The following is a 17691-nucleotide window of genomic DNA, read 5'->3' on the forward strand; positions in this document are numbered from 1 at the left end:
AGCTGGTTTAAATAAACTAAAGCTACTTTCACACTGGCATTTCGGCTTTCCGTTTCTGAGATCCGGTCAGGGCTCTCACAAGCGTCCAAAACGGATCAGTTTTGCCCTAATGCATTCTGAATGGATAAGGATCGGCTCAGAATGCATCAGTTTGCCTCCGTTCAGTCTCCATTCCTGCTTGCAGTGTTTTGGTGTCCGTCTGACGAAACTGAGCCAAATGGTTGGCACACAAAGTAAGTCAATGGGGACAGATCCGTTTTCTATGAAACAACAGAAAACGTATCCGTCTTCTATTGACTTTTAATGGTGTTCAAGACTGATCCGTCTTGGCTATGTTTAAGATAATACAAAAATGGATCCGTATTGAGCAGATGCAGACGTTTGTATTATCTGAACGGATCCGTAGGCCGGGCACATGACGTCAGTCGTGACGCTGCCGCTCGTCTGCCCGGCCGGCCAGCATTAAGATAACAGCCCTGTGAGTAGGATGTGGCTGTATTGAATGTAATACTGCAGAGGGGGCCTCATGAATAGAATCCTTATTAATTGTACACATTTTATAACTACTGGAGCTGGGGGCCGGAGCACAGTGAACGCACCGGCCCCCAGCTCCTCCTCCCAGTCCCTCCCCGCTGATACATCGCAGCCTGCCATGCTGGAGCATGGCAGGCTGCGATGTCAAAAGGTGGCGGAACGCCGTTCCGGTGCGTTCCGCCAGAAAAAAAGCCCTGCCGCTCATTATGCGATTTATTATCACTTCCTGCAGGGGCCGCCTGCAGGAAGTGATAATAAAAGGTGAAGGCTGGCGGCCGGCGGCGGCTACGCGGGCCACATGACGAGGTCTGGCGGGCCGGATTCGGCCCGCGGGCCTTGTGTTTGACACCCGTGATCTAAAGGATAGATCATCAGTTTAAACAAAGTGCAGAACCCCTTTAACAGTTTTACTTGAAAAAAACTTGCAATAAACTTGTGTCATCCAAACAATGTTTGATCGTTCTCTTGGCTCCAGCAGGCGAAGGGTAAACTGGCAGGTGAACCTGAATACTTTGCTTTATCTCTCTATTCTGCTGAGCTAATCTCTGGCTTCAGTCTGGTTCCTATCAGCTTCAGTTACCATTTCTTATGAGAGTGAGGTATCCGGTGACCCATTTTGCTGAGTAGGGGTATTTGGCTCTGTTTTCCCTCTCAGAGGCACCAAGCCCTTTTATCTATCAGACATGGGTTGCTCTCTGAGCTACTTTCCCAAAGCTCCTGCAGCAGCGAGGGGAACCGCTCCCTCACCAGACCATGCTACTTCACTCTTACTCCAACTCTCAGCTCAACCATGGCTTCATCCAACCCTTTCGGTGGTAGGAAGCAGAAGTAGCCCACCACTACCAAAAAAGGGGGAGAATGGAATGGTAAATTCCATTCTATCTAAAAGGTACTCTCTGCCAGATAAACTGCCACCTGCTGGTGAACCAGGCACATTACATGAACATAACAGTTTTTGCATATAACAAAATGCCGCTTTGCTGCTGGTGGTACAGTTTGTGGTGCAAACCAATACAATGGTGGCAGGCAGGCTAGCAATAGGAATGTCGGAGTGGTGGTGTCCCTCTGGGCCACTACATATACCTCTGCCATTCTACTACTTATCCTGTGTACAATATTTTTTAGGTGTCACTCATAGGAGAATGTAAAGAAGGCGTCCGCGACCCTCAGCTGAAGAGACCCAACAAGACCATGACTCAAAGCACACGAGTAAATCAACTGAAGAATGGTGGAAAAATTGTTTTGAGAGGTCCATGTCCTGACCTTAACCCTATGGAGAGCCTGTGACAAGACCGGACGAGGGCTGTGCACACAGGGAACCGCAGATTGATTGACAGGGCCAGGTGTGATGAGGTTTCCACTGCCTGATCCTATCAAAGTGCAGAGGACGCAGCAGTTGCAGAGAGAGCTGAGCCTCTAGGTGTAATGACAACGCCCCCGTTGCTCCTAGAGGCTCATTTGCATATAATAAAACATCATTTTTCTCAGCAATGCGGGCACATATGAACATGGGAACAACACAGATGCCTTCAGCTGCCAAGCGCACATGTAACAGGTCAGCCAGTGTCATAGGGACAAAGCTGCTGACAGATGCCCTTTAATGGCTGCCTGCTGCTACCTGAGCAGCTCCGATGCTGACTGTACATGTGTATTACAACTCCCATCAGGAGGAGTCCGGAGAAGGTGGGTACTGGGCAGAGTCATTATGGTGCCCATGGGTTGGCTGGCACCCTGTATCACTGCCCATCAGTCATGTGTAGGGCAGCCATGTGCCACAGAAATGGAGGGTGGGGCCCCATTTCTGCCTCAGGGGTACATTGAGGGGGGTTCACGTTTCCCTGCGGTTCAGTCACAGACTTGAAGCCGCAGAGTTCACTGTCTCCTCTCAAAAAAAAAATTTTTAAACCCGTAAAAAGCAGAAATAGTAAAGAAATCCGAATTCAAACAGGAAAACAATGGACGATTTCCCGACCACTCGTCGTCCCTCCGCCTCCCCCCGTGTCACCCCCTCCACTCCAGGACGCTGCATGAAACCATCGGCGGCGGCAGATTCGTCACAACAAAAAAATAAAAATAAAACCATTCGTTTCAAAAATGAGACTAAAACCCCCCCGAGGTGTATCCCGGGCGGACAATCGGTGTTGCTCTGTTAGAGTCCTATATTTTTTTTCCGGAGGTGTCAGATGTGAGGGGCGGACGCGAATCTGCCGTGCCTGGCGCTGCGAGGGGCTGACTTTACACGGGCAGGGCCGCAGCTCCCTCAGGAGACTCCATTGTTTTCCCGCGGCTCGGAACGAGGGCCCCGGGCTCGGCACTTGGCCCCTGGTTGCCTGGTTAACGTGTAGGAGCCCTGGGATAGAAGTGCTGGTGCCCGGTGACCCCCTCGGCGGGAGCCGCCACGCCCTGCTACCGGGAGCCCGGACTCGGGGCCTGGTCGTCGGTTGCTGTGCGGGTGTAGGCTTCCTTTCCCCGGTACTAGGGCTGCACTGCCTGGAGATGAATCAGGGCGGTCTCCGGCCGGTAAGTCACGTCTGTAACGGCTCCGTACGGCCTGCCTGTTTACATATATACCCCATCAGTGACGTCACTAGCGGCAATGCCAGCCTCCAATTCTTTAGGGCATGTTCACACTGTGGACGTTTTTTTTTTTTTTTTTTTCATTGTGCCAGAATCCATTCACAACTTGCATCCCATTGTTTTCTATGGGAATCCCTGCCACAGGTCATTTTTCCAGCAATCAATCTGTGGCAGAAATCCAAGGGTTAACTTCTGGGGTGGGGGAACAGCCTGCCGCACCTGTGCTAACGCTAGCCCACCGTGCCGCCGAAAGTCCGCTCCGGCCCCGTTCACTGTAATGGTGGAGGTCCGGCCACAGCACGGCGACCAAGCTTAGAGTCAGGCGGACAAAAACCGCAGCGTGCTGTATTATAGTGAATGGGGCCGGAGCGGACTTTCGGCGGGCTAGCGTTAGCACGGATCCAGCAGGCTGAAAAGTCGCAACCTGTGGGTTGGTTTGCAATGTTTATACTCCAGTTTCTCAAGTGGGGGGGTCATAGTGAATGACCCCTATACCTGACAGGAGCAGAAGGTAATATTATGTATAATGACCCCCCGCAGGGACGCCAGCATCCAGACCCTACTAATCAATGGGGAAGCTCATCTGTAAAGGGGTGTTGTGCTGAGCGAGCTTCCCATTATACACACAGTATAGCGAGCGTTCATCCGTCAGCGATCTCCATAAAAATTCACGCCGGGGTTGGCTGAGCTGCATGTTTATTCGGGGGGGGGGGGCAAGCCGAGGCCGGACACCCCAACTCCTCAGTACCCTCCGCTATCATGTCGTTATGTCTGGAAAGACGTACAGCGCTAAGTAGCAGAAAAAAAAACAACAACTTTAAACCTTAGTTAGGCTACTTTCACACTAGCGTTCGGCTGTCCGCTCGTGAGCTCCGTTTGAAGGGGCTCACGAGCGGACCCGAACGCTTCCGTCCAGCCCTGATGCAGTCTGAATGGATGCGGATCCGCTCAGACTGCATCAGTCTGGCGGCGTTCAGCCTCCGCTCCGCTCGCCTCCGCACGGACAGGCGGACAGCTGAACGCTGCTTGCAGCGTTCGGGTGTCCGCCTGGCCGTGCGGAGGCGTGCGGATCCGTCCAGACTTACAATGTAAGTCAATGGGGACGGATCCGTTTGAAGATGCCACAATATGGCTCAATCTTCAAGCGGATCCGTCCCCCATTGACTTTACATTGAAAGTCTGGACGGATCCGTCCGAGGCTATTTTCACACTTAGCTTTTATATGCCAATATAATGCAGACGGATCCGTTCTGAACGGAGCCTCCGTCTGCATTATTATGATCGGATCCGTTCAGAACGGATCCGATCGAACGCTAGTGTGAAAGTAGCCTTATTGTCCCGTACGGGGTCCGTTTTTTTTTTTTTTTTTTAGGCTTTGTTCCAGTTCATTAAAATAAAGAAGAAAAATAACTTTTCAAAGTGGTTAAAGATCTGCCGTTCTGTGTGTGCAGCTCCTGGGCACATTTACACATCACAAACAAACCCTTTACATATCAGGTTGTGATAGTCGGGTGCATCTAAGGAGAAACTTGGGCCTCTTTACACGCGGCAGATTTTGTTGCAGAAATTTTCTGCGATTGAAAATCGGTTCCATTCTCCTGATTCGGGGTCGCAGAAATCTTTGTGCTTTGCCCTTAAAACAACCCCATTCCCATGAACAAGAAATGTCTGCAACAAAATCTGCTGCATAGGAAGGCCCCCGTATACACAGTTGTCAGTTTATCCATACAATTCCTGGAGGAATAACAGAGGAATGATTCCCAGAATTCTAATGTTGCAACGTTAAAATTTAATTGGGAATAAAAGTATTTACTGAAACGGACAAGTCGGAAGAGATGACAGGGCATCCTTTTATCAGACAGAACAGTCCGAAACATGATCGGTGCAATAAAGGGGTTGTCCAGCTTTTGCTAAGTGATGGCCTATCCTCCGGACAGGGGTCTGACACCGCACACCTCAGCTGTTTGGGTACAGCCCTGACAATGGAAGTCCGGAAAGAGCTTGTAACTGTAGCTCTGCTCCCGTTGACTTCACTCTATTACACAGTTTAGGTTACTTTCCCACTCACGTTTTGTATGGATCTGTTCAGATAATACAACCGTCTGCATCTGTTCAGAACGGATCCGGTTGTATTATCTTTAACGTAGCCAAGACGGATCTTGAACACCATTGAAAGTCAATGGAGGACGGATCCGTTTTCTATTGTGCCAGATTGTGTCAGTGAAAACGGATCCGTACCCATTGACTTACATTGTGCGCTGGGACGGATCCGTTTGGCTCAGTTTCATCAGACGGACACCAAAATGCTGCAAGCAGGAATGGAGACTGAACTGGTGCATTCTGAGCGGATCCTTTTCCATTCAAATGCTTTAGAATGCAAACTGATCCGTTTTGGACCGCTTGTGCGAGCCCTGAACGGATCTCACAAACGGAAAGCGAGTGTGAAAGTAGCCTTAGGGTGCTGTGTAGTCCCGGCACAGGAGCTACATTCTACAGCTGGTTGTCAGAGGTGCAGGGTGTCAAACCCCCGGCCGATCAACTAGTGCTGGCCTATGCTGAAAATAGGCCATCACTTAAAAGCTGGACAACCACTTTAAGTGATATTAACCAAACACATAAGACACAATAGTACGACGCACTATCTGCTCCACTTCCCCCGTAATATGACCATTCGTTATCGTGGAGGGGAGACATGGTTTACAAATAGAGCAATGCGTCCACCCCTTATTTCCACCATTAGATTGGCCTGTGCCTCAGACATGCTGCGGTATTTGTCCGGTGTTTGCCGAGCTGCAGTCGGACTTCTGGCCCATCCCAATTATAGGGACTTCCGGCAGCACACATGTGCAAGCGTTAGTACGGATCCACAGCCTGCCGGACAAATCCAATGCTATTGTGAAAGTAGCCTAAAGGTGGCCGTGGACACTTGATGGCTGTCACCCAGACACTATTCCTGTCACCCCACACGACCAGAAGCACGCTCGGCCAGGCCGAGTATAGATGTGCTGTCGATGGTGGTAGGATAAGGTGCTACCAGACACCTGTGGTCTGATCATTTTCTTCTCATGGAAGATAAACTGCTAAGTTGGAAGTCCAGCATGCCTGATCCTTCTTGAGCTAATATCTGCAGTTGGAGGAGTAGGGACACCTCCATATTCACATTAGATGGTTTGTCAGTCCCTCAGAAATTGGCAGGTTCTTCTAATGTAAAATCTCCTCTGTGGCCAGGTTAAGGCTGCATTCACAGTAGAGGGCGAGAACTGCACATTGCCTGCAGTGGCACACTGACTTCACTGGCTGTAAGCTTTAGGAGCTGATTTGCTCTGCTTCCATTTGGTTATTTTGGATCACTCGGTGACCTGCTTGTTCTGTATTTTATTGCAGATGTAACATAATGGGTGTGGACTTTGATGTGAAGACATTTTGCCACAACTTGAGGGCCACTAAACCTCCCTATGAATGTCCAGTAGACACCTGCAGAAGGATCTATAAAAGCTACAGTGGGATTGAGTATCACCTTTACCATTACGACCATGACAACCCACCGCTCCAACAGCATACACCCATCCGAAAATCCAAAAAGAAGGGCCGGCAGCCTCGTTCCACCAACAAGCAATCGCCTAGTCACTCCGAGGTGTCCCAGTCACCTAGCCGAGAGGTGATGACCTATGCTCAGGCCCAGCGGTTAGTTGAAGTGGAGCTGCATGGAAGGGTGCACCGGATAAGTATCATGGACAATCTGGATGTAGTTTCAGAAGACGACGATGTTCCGGAGGAAGCTCCTGAGAATGGGTGCAATAAAGAAAACACAGAGACTCCGACAGCAACTCCTAAATCAGGAAAACATAAGAATAAAGACAAGAGAAAGGACTCAAACCATCACCATCATCACAGCTCGTCCACTGGTACCACGCCAAAGCTTCCAGAGGTCATCTATCGGGAGCTGGACCAGGACACTCCAGATGCTCCTGCTCGTCCTTCCTCTTATTACAGGTACCTGCAAAACCTCCTGTAGCGTGATAATTAGAGGGGTTGTCTCATCATGGACAATGGGGGCATATCGCTAGGATATGCCCCCATATTCTTATACATGCGGGTCCTATATCGAGAATGAGGCCCCGCAAGGTGGTGACTGGAGGACTCCGCTCCGGCCACCACCAAGCCGGCTCCCATTAATTTCTATAGGGCCGACGGAAATAGCCGAGCCAGCGCTCAGCTTTTTTCGCCCGGCCCCGTAGAAAATAAATGGAGGGCGGCTGCGCAGTGCACCCTCTGTCACTTGCGGGGTTGCGTTCTTGATATACGCACCTATAAGACAATGGGGAGCATATTTTAGCGATATGCCCCCACTGTCCATGATTAGACAACCCCTTTAAGTCTTTTTTTTTTTTCTCTACCATTTTCTTTCGCCATTTCCAGACATGGGTAGTATAGAGAATACAGCAGCGTGGAAGGATTTGATTTCTGCATTATATTTTCCACTCCTTTGGATGTGCAGACATACTTGTATTTCAACATATTCGCACTTCAGTCTAGTCTGTTTCCAGCATTAGACCTGTAATCTGTTTTCTCTTGCATTTCCATAGAGAATGAATGGAGCAGCAGCGCGCATACTTGACTGCCACTCCATTCATACAGGGGACACCGGACCCCTCTTCTTATGATTATTGGAGGCCCAGTAGTCAGACCCCCACTGATCAGACTCTTATCCCCTATCATGTGCATAGGGGATAAGTTTAATACTTTGCACAACCCTATTAATTTCAGCTCTCGTATATAGCATCTTCACATGGTCAAAGAAATGTCTTATTTGTTTGTTGACCACTTAACCTACACTTTACACTCCCTTGCATATTTTCCTAGTAATATTAAAGGGGTTGTCTCATCTGAGTCAATGGGATATGACACAATTTCAGATAGGTGCAAGTCCCACCTCTGGGACCCGCACCCATCTCCAGAACGGGACCCCAGAAGTGAATGGAAAGCAGCTGTGCATGCCCCACTGCCCTGCATTTATTTCTATGGGACTGCTGACAATAGCCAAGCGCACTCGCTCGGCTATTTTCGGAACTCCCACAGAAATGAATGAACAGCTTGCATGGGTGTTGCGCTCTCCTTTCCTTTAGGAGGCTTGTTCTGGATAGAGGTGGGACCTGCACCTATCTGACATTGTTGGCATATCCTATTGATATGCCATCAAAGTCCCAGATGACACAACCCCTTTAAGACGAAGATTTGCTTTATTTTAAGCCGCAAGAACTATTAGATCAGTATATTAGTATATTTTATTAACAATTCTCTCCTGGGTGGAGAACACCTCATAGGATAACTGCTGATTTTTGTTTTTTGCTTTTGGCTATTTTTCCCCTTCTACTTTTCAAGGTACATTGAGAAGTCTGCAGAAGAGCTGGATGAAGAAGTTGAGTATGACATGGACGAGGAGGATTACATCTGGCTTGACATCATGAATGAAAGGCGAAAGACCGAAGGAGTCAACTCCATCCCACAGGAGATCTTTGAGTACTTAATGGACAGACTGGAGAAGGAGTCGTACTTTGAGAGCCATAACAAAGGGGACCCAAACGCGTTAATAGACGAGGATGCCGTGTGCTGTATCTGCAACGATGGGGAATGTCAGAACAGCAATGTAATATTGTTTTGTGATATGTGTAACCTGGCTGTGCACCAGGAGTGCTATGGGGTGCCTTACATCCCTGAGGGACAGTGGCTTTGCAGGAGGTGTCTCCAGTCACCTTCCAGAGCTGTAGATTGTGCACTGTGTCCTAACAAAGGAGGCGCATTCAAGCAAACAGATGACGGCCGCTGGGCCCATGTGGTCTGTGCTCTCTGGATCCCTGAGGTTTGCTTTGCTAACACAGTCTTCCTAGAACCTATAGACAGCATTGAACATATTCCACCGGCCCGCTGGAAGCTGACGTGCTATATCTGCAAACAGCGTGGCTCAGGGGCTTGTATACAGTGTCACAAAGCAAACTGTTACACGGCCTTTCATGTTACGTGTGCTCAGCAGGCCGGACTTTACATGAAAATGGAACCTGTGCGGGAAACGGGAGCCAATGGCACTTCTTTCAGCGTACGCAAAACGGCCTACTGTGATATCCACACACCCCCTGGCTCTGTCTGCAAACTCCCTGCCCTCTCGCATAGCGAAGGCGAGGAGGAAGACGACGAAGAAGATGATGAGGGGAAAGTCTGGAGTTCGGAAAAAGTGAAAAAGGCAAAGGCCAAGTCAAGGATTAAAATGAAAAAAGCCCGGAAAATCCTTGCAGAAAAAAGAGCTGCGGCCCCAGTTGTTTCCGTTCCTTGCATTCCCCCACACAGGTAAATACGTTAATGCAGCAATATATGACCCATAGCAAAAACTCAGTTGTTCCAGTCAGTTAGTAATCTTAAATTAAATTACATTTTATAGGGGTTGTCTGGTAATTATTATTGATGACTTATCCTCGGGATAGGTCAGCACGGGGGGATTAACACCCAGGACCGCTGCCAATCAGCTGTTTGAAGATGCCAGGCGCTCAGCACCATGTGACATTGCAGCTCAGCCCCATTCACGTCAATAAGAATACGCTGCAAAGAAAGCAGCCACTGTACTAGGGTTGTTTCGATACCAAAATTTGGATTCGGTTTCGATACCATAAAGAAAGTATTGCAATACTCGATACCACGCGAAAAAAATAAAATGGCAACAAAAGCCGCGTGCATTCCGCATTTTATGGAACGCTCGGCCCATAACCGTAAACAGTCCTATCCTATTTTTTGTGGGGACAAGGTGACTAATAAAGGCGAATCATGCAGCTTTTTTTTTTCTTTTACGGCGTTCATCGCATAGGAGATATTTTTTTATATTTTAATAAGACTTCGGATGTGGCGATATGTAATATTTTATTTATTGTTTATATATTTTATATGTAAAATTGGGAAAGGGAGTGATTTAGGCTACTTTCACACTTGCGGCAGTGTGATCTGGCGGGCAGTTCCATCGTCAGTTCCGTCTCGCCCTTGTGAAAGTGCCCCTGTTACGGAACTCTATACCGGAAAAGAAAAACGCTAGTGTGAAAGTACCCTTATACTTAATATTTTAGGTGTGTTTTTTTTTTTTTACAGTTTATTTAATAACTATTTCCCCCCCTTAGGGGCTAGAACCTGGGACCTTTTAGTACCTTGTCTATTTACCCTAATAGAGCTCTATTAGGGTGAATAGGATCTTACACTCTCCCTGCTTCCCTGTGCATGGTTCACACAGCAGCAGGGAGCCTACCATGGCAGCCAGGGCTTCAGTAGCGTCCTGGCTGCCATGGTAAACGATCGGAGCCCCGCAATTACACTGCTGGGGCTCTGATTAGAAACTGCCACTGCCACCAATGAGAGGAGGTGAGGGGACTCTGTGGCCACTGCCACCAATGATTTTAATACTGGGGGGGGGGGGAACACTGCGCCACCAATGATAATTAACGTTTAATATACAAATACAGCCGGCGGCAGAAACACATTGCCGGCACCCGACCTCTGACAGGGCGCTGCGAGGGGTTAATTGCCGCGGATCGCAGCACAATGTGTTTCTTCCACCGCCTGCATTTGTAATGTATTAAACGTTAGTTATCATTGGTGGCGCAGTGGCCACAGCCCCTCCACCCCTCTGCGCTCTCATTGGAGGCAGCGGAACAGGGGGAGGGAGAGACTGCTTCCTTCTCCGTGCTGCTGAGGGAACATGGCGCACGCTGAGAGCAGCGCGATCCATGTTCTCTGATACTGGTCTGTTCAGTAGCACAGCCTAGTATCGATAAAAGACAAATACCGGTATCGTATCGATACCGGGCTAAAAGTATCGATTGGGTCTCGAAAGTTCGATACCCGAAACAACCCTACGCTGTACCATGTACGGCTTCCTAAAACAGCTGATTGTGGGGGTGCTGGGACTTGGACCTCTGCTGATCTAATAATGATGACTTATCCTGAGTATAGTAACGCTCCTGTCCATCCACTGTGCAAGTGAATGTGACTGTGAGGGTCTCTGTGCAGGGAAATGCAGTGATGGAGCTGCAGAGCTCATCTAGTCCGACGGCCCCTTCTCTCTAAGGGTCACGGGGTTCCCATCCCAGCATTACTATAGTAAGAAAAGCCATTTCATTTGGGGTTACCAGACTATGGCCGCCTTCTATCCGGTTCATACAATGCATAAATTAAAATTTGTGGCAGTTAAATATATTTTGATAAATTATTTGTCTCTTTAATACAATGGGAATAGTCGAACTTGCAGCTGATGGGTCTGTTTCCATGGAAACTTCACGCCAGAAATGGCTTCAGTACAGTGCAGCGTTGCTGTAGTGATTGTCTTGACAACCCTCACGGATAAAATGGAATTTAACTCTTTAGTGCCTGAGCTCTTTTTTTCCATACTTTGAAGAATGTATTAATTATTCATGTATTGTCCATTGACATTTAGCGCTCTGCAGCAGCAGGTCCTCTTCAGTGGCACCTGCCGTGGGGTGAATTATGTATAAAGCGTTCATTAAATGGACTGCTGGTTTTCTGTCTTTATTTCGCTGGGCTTTTCCTAGTAGGAAGTAATTGCATTCTTTCAGAAAGAGCAGCTTTAGCGCATAGCACATGCTGTATTCAACACAGCAAACCTGCATGGCAACACATTTAAAGGGGTTTTCCAGGGATTTTTATCCTGTTGACCTATCCTCAGGATTAGGTCATCAGTATCTGACCCCCGAGACCCCTGCCGATCAGCTGTTTGAGAAGACCTTCTCGCAGCTTACCAAGCACAGCGCCGACACTGTATAGCGGCTGTGCTTGGTATCACTGTGAGCTCCATTCACTTTAGTGGGGCTGAGCTGCTCCTAGGCCACGTGACAGATGAACGTGACATCACATGGCCTAGCAAAAGCTGACAGAAGGCAGCTGTACTACTGCCAGTGCGGCTGCCTTCTCGAACAGCCGATGGGTGGGGGTCCCGGGCGATCAGATACTGATGACCTATCCTGAGGATAGGTCATCAGTATAAAAATCTGGGAAAACCCTGTTAAAGGGTTAATCCTACCTGATAAAGTGGTGACATGTGATTTTATGATCTGTTGTTGTCAGACCCCTGACACAACCTCCGACCTCGAGAATAAGGGGCTGCAGGGCTGATTTGGCGCTGAGGCTCTGAAGTTTTCCCTGCACCACAGGGCTCCCAAACACCCAGCTGTGCAGAAAAATGTAGCACAGCCCCATTCAATAAAATGGAAATATGCTGCAGTTCGCTGCACAGCAGGGGTGTACAGTGAAGGGGTTATAGCACTGCACCAGCCATGCGTCCGCTTCATTCTATAAATCAGTAGATCGATCATAAATAGCTGGCATATCCTAGCAATATGCAATCGCCTTTTAAAGCCCCGTATTTTTGCTCCGCATCCGATCCGCATTTCTTGCGGGTTGGATGCGGGCCCTTTCACTTCAATGGGGCCGCATAAGATGCAGACAGTACACCAGTTTGCTGTCCGCATCCATATGTCCCTTCCGCGGCCCAGCAAAAACATGGAACATGTCCTATTCTTGTCTGTTTTACGGACAAGTATTGGACAGTTCTATAGAGGGCATGGAATTCCGCAAAATGCGGAACATAAAAGGCCAGTATACATTTTGCGCAATTTGCAGACCGCAAAAACTGCAACGGCTGCATGCATGAGCCCTAGGATAGACGTTCTCTGGCAGATCTGCTTGGAATCTGAGCCAAACTGCTTACTTGACACTTGGTTTGTCTGCTCGTATACAATGGCTATCAAGCTGTACAATGTCCTGAGCAAGTGGGTGAAAGTATCAGGACATGGAATATAAACCGTGTGAACCCTTAAGGCCTCTTTCACACGGTCATCGCGTGTTAGGGCCAGATAGGATGCGGGTGCGTCGCGGGAAAATCGTGCGATTTTTGCCTGCGAGTGGGGTGAGTTTTGTATGCGATTGCGTTCTTCAGTTTTTTCCGCGCGAGTGCAATGCATTTTGCACGCACGTGAGAAAAAACTGAATGTGGTACCCAAACCCGGACTTCTTCACTGAAGTTCGGGTTTGGGTTAGGTATTCTGTAGATTTTAATATTTTCCCTTATAACATGGTTATTACGGATGGAGGGGTTAAAAAAATAAAATTAAACTCACCTCATCCATTTGTTTGCGCAGCCCGGCTTGTCGTCTTTCTTCTTCTTTGAGGACCTGGGAGAAAAGGACCTTTGGTGACGTCACTGTGCTCATCATATGGTCTATCACCATGGTGATGGAACATGTGACGGACCATGTGATGAGCGCAGTGATGTCACCAAAGGTCCTTTTCTCCCAGGTCCTCAAAGAAGAAGAAAGAAGACAAGCCGGGCTGCGCAAACAAATGGATGAGGTGAGCTTAATTTATTTTTAACCCCTCCATCCCTAATTTACTCAGCATTCTGTATTAAGAATGCTATTATTTTCCCTTATAACCATGTTATAAGAAAAAATAATAAAGATCTCGTCCCGATCATCACCTAGAAACCAAGCTTGCGGATGCTTGCGATTTTCACGCAGCCTCATTTACTTCTATGGGGCCTGCGTTGCATGAAAAATGCACAATATAGAGCATGCTGCGATTTTCACGCAAAGCACAAGTGATGCGTGAAAATCACCGTTCATGTGCACAGCCCCATTGAAGTGAATGGGTCCGGATTCAGTGCGAGTGCAATGCGTTCACCTCATGCATTGCACCCGCAAGGAATTCTCGCCCGTGTGAAAGGGGCCTATGGTCCTGATTTTCCTTTCCCTCCACTAAAAGTTTAAATCTGACGGCAAAAGACAAAGCTTTCAGATTGGGCTGCCCTCTTGGCGAGACGGTCAAGCCATCCAGGAGAGGCTTTGGGACGATATATGGTCCTTCCAGAGTAAATAGTTGCTACGATTTTTATATACATCTGTTTTAATGTATGCCAGGCGTTGTCTCCTCTCTCCCATGCCAAGGCAAGATGAAACACAGTCGCAATCAAAAAGAGCGCATGCTCCGATGTTTCCCGGTCGGGTGCTGGTCAGGACTGTCTCTCATCTTGCTTTAGTATAGGTGAGATGAGACAACCCTTTTATTTTTTTTATTTTTTTAAAGGGATTTTCTAGGATTTTAATATTGATGACCTATCCTCAGGATAGGTCATCAATATCATATATCGTTGAGGGTCCGACACCAGACACCCCCGCCGATCAGCTGGTTGAAGAAAAGGCGCATGCTGTGCGAGCGCCCCCCCCCCCCCCACCTTCATTTTTTACCTATCAGGTGTAACTACAAGCCATCCCATTCACTTCTATGGGACGGCTGTATAGTAAACACTTTAATAGGGAGGGGGGGGGGGGGTTGCGCTCGCACAGCACGCGCCTTCTCTTCAACCAGCTGATCGGCGGGGGTGTCTGGTGTCGGACCCTCAACGATATATGATATTTATGACCTATCCTGAGGAAAGGTAATCTATATTAAAATCCTGGAAAAACCATTTTAAGTTCCTAAGTTAAACCTCAGACAGGTTATCCGATTTTGGCCTTTGTAATCTGTAATTATGGTCTCCAGTTAGCAGAGCGAGCCGTGTGCCTTGTGATTGCTGCTGCCATTCTCCTTGGCCTTCTATGCTTTCACATGGCTGTTACAGCTCGAGACTCCCTTTTTCCACTGTACAGTTTTGCAGTGTTTATAGTGCATTTACTATCACACGGGCGGTCGGTTCTTTCTGGCCTGAAGTTGAGCTGCCACGAGAAACTACATGACCACGATGCCTCCTCCTGCCACAAGTCCGACCTAGGGAATATAAGGGCTATAGGACAGGTGGAATATGCTCAGCACAAGTGCCAGCCAGTTGTCACCTCGTCCTGCTGATTGCATGGGCAGGACAATGATTGTAATATGCACAGCAGTTTCAGACCAGCCTTATCAGTCTGGAAAAAAAAACGCTGTATTTCCCGGCCTGAACACTGCTCTGATGAAGTCGACTTGCAACGTTATAATGGTTGATGTGATGTTAATTCCACTCTCAATACCAGTCTGCGGAACTGTAGTCGCTGCATTATATAACAGTGCAGTAGACCAGCTGGGAGATTGGAAGGCAAAAAATAATAAATCATTACAATATTGTGAGTTCACTTCACAGGAGCAGCATTCAGGCCGGGAAATACTGCTCACACACGGAGCATGTTTACTGGACTGAATACGCTTGTCTGAAACCGGCCTAAAAGTAGGGATTAGTGGAACCTTTTGATCTCTACCATTTAACCCTTTGAATGCAATCAATGCTGATACTGCGTTTAAAGGGAGAGGCTGTGAGGTAGACACATGGAATCCCTGTGACCTGATCGAGGTCCATACCTTGCACGGGGAGACGACCCAAGGACCATAGGACTGTCTATATTCCCTGTTGTTTTGGCATACTTGGGTAGGAAAACAGTGTTTTCCAGGATTAGGTGAACATCAGCACCATTCACTTCAATGGAACTGCACTACAAGTATCGCGCTCAGCTCTCTTCACTGCAATGGGGTTGAGCTGCTCCCAGGTCATATGACCTATGAAGGTGACGTCACATGGCCCAGGGAAAGCTGAGAGAAGGCCGTGGTACTACTGTGAGCACCACTGCCTTCTCTCCGCTCACCAAGCACAGCGTGGTACATAGTATAGCGTCTGTGCTTGGCATGGTGCTCACTTCTTTGGTGCTGAGCTATGCTCAAGCCTTGTGACTGATGAACGTTACATCCCATGGGGAAAGCTGTAAGAAGACCATGGCGTTGCTGTGAGCGCTGCTGCCTTCTCAAACAGCTGATCGGTGGGGGGGTCCCGGGTGTCAGAGGTGATCAGTTTTTAAATCTTGGGAAAACACCTTTAACACATTTGGTATTGTCACAATTGTAACAACCTGTGCGATAAATTTATAAATAAAAAAGTTTGTAGGAAAAAAAATTAATGGCACCTGTGTAAAGCACAGCTCATCTCTTAAAACCAAAGCTCCGGACATCTGGGTCGAACAAGAAATATGACTGCTGGAATGCAAAGAGGAAAAACAAAAAATGTTCTGGTCCAGGGTTTTCCTCTGGCCTCCTCTTCATCCATGAATGTCATTCTGTATCCTGCGTCCTGGAGAATACAATACACAAATTCACCAGAAGGGCCGCAAATGTGATGACATTACTGTTCTTACTTGTATGAGGCCTTTTCCCACCGTCCAGCCCTTCCCATATCCAGCTATATTCAGACATGGAAAGCCGGACGACCTTATAACTGTGGTTCTACTAGTCATGCACAGTCTGATTCCAGACTGGATATATAGCACGTGCCTGTTGGAGATTCTGGTCAACTCTAATCTGGCCGCATGTCTTCTTTTTCTTACAGGCTCAGCAAGATCACCAATTGCCTGACTATACAGAGGAAAAGCCAGTTCATGCAGAGGTTGCACAGCTACTGGACACTAAAGAGACAATCCCGCAATGGTGTACCCTTGTTGCGCCGCCTACAGACACATTTACAGTCTCAAAGGAACTGCGAACAGGTCAGAACGCGATGTGGTGTGTTTATTGCATTTGACAGGATTCGGAAAAACTGGACCTTGGCTTGTGAAGCTTAGATTCACTGATAGTAATTATACGCTGCCCATTATCGTTCAGTAATGCCTCTGACATACGGAGGGGCTGGAGACCACATTGTTTTATATAATCGACTGTGTAGAGCTTTTACATGGTTTACAGGAAGGTTGTGATTCTGCAGTGACCATTGGCAAAAATGTCATTTTCCAGTTTTCTAAAGTCTTTAAATCTGCTCAATATTCATCTGGAATTTGCTGCTTTGACATCTTCTTTTGTAGAAAACTGCAGGGCAGCATCTGGTCTCATGTTATGTTTTGTTTTGTTTTTTTGCCCATAAAATTATTGTAAAAAGCCCCCAGTAAACAGAGTTGTCATCACTGTTAAAAGTTGGATTCAGCTGTTTTTTGTCATATCTGTTTCTAGGAAAGCAGAGTGTCACCCAGCTTTTCTTAGTGGTTAAGATGGGTATTCCCATCTTGGACATTGGGGGCATTTCGCTAGGATATGCCCCCAATATCTGATAGGTGCAGGTCCCCCACCTATACTTAGAACGGAGCCCGCAAAGTGCCGGAGGGTGCACCTCGCATGGGTGGCCGCCTTCTATTCATTTCCGTAGGATTGCTATAAATACCCGAGCGTTGGCTGGCCCATTTCCGTAAGCCCCATAGAAGCAAATGGAATGGTGGACCTGCTTGCGCAGTGCGCTTCCCATTCATTTCAACGGGGCTTCGAAAATAGCCGAGCGCGGCTCTCTGTTATGTTCGGCACTCCCGTAGAAATGAATACGCCGCGCAGATATAGCGCCAGTTAAATTGATTGCCACCCAGCTTTCTTAGAAACGGGTAATGCTGTGAAATAGCTGAAATGCATTTTTAACAAATATAAAGGGAGGACCGCTGAAATACATTTGTTTACTGGGGATTTTGTTCCAATTGATAGGGGTATTCCTCTCCGAAATATATATAGTATAATAATCCATAATAGCCTGATAGTTGCAGG

General features: G+C 47.8%; 1 protein-coding gene across 1 annotated transcript in view; it reads left to right on the forward strand.

The window, feature by feature from the left end:
• Positions 1 to 2770: 2770 nt before the first annotated feature.
• The window catches only part of BRPF1 (bromodomain and PHD finger containing 1), a 38436-nt gene continuing 23515 nt past the window's right edge, over positions 2771 to 17691 (forward strand). Inside the window, 4 exon segments of the mRNA XM_044300520.1 lie at positions 2771 to 3054; positions 6496 to 7104; positions 8494 to 9453; positions 16502 to 16658. Of these exon segments, the coding sequence (XP_044156455.1) occupies positions 6506 to 7104; positions 8494 to 9453; positions 16502 to 16658 (1716 nt within the window). The 5' untranslated portion in view covers positions 2771 to 3054; positions 6496 to 6505.

The sequence above is a fragment of the Bufo gargarizans genome, chromosome 7 (assembly GCF_014858855.1).
Source record: "Bufo gargarizans isolate SCDJY-AF-19 chromosome 7, ASM1485885v1, whole genome shotgun sequence".
Classification (NCBI taxonomy): Eukaryota; Metazoa; Chordata; class Amphibia; order Anura; family Bufonidae; genus Bufo; species Bufo gargarizans.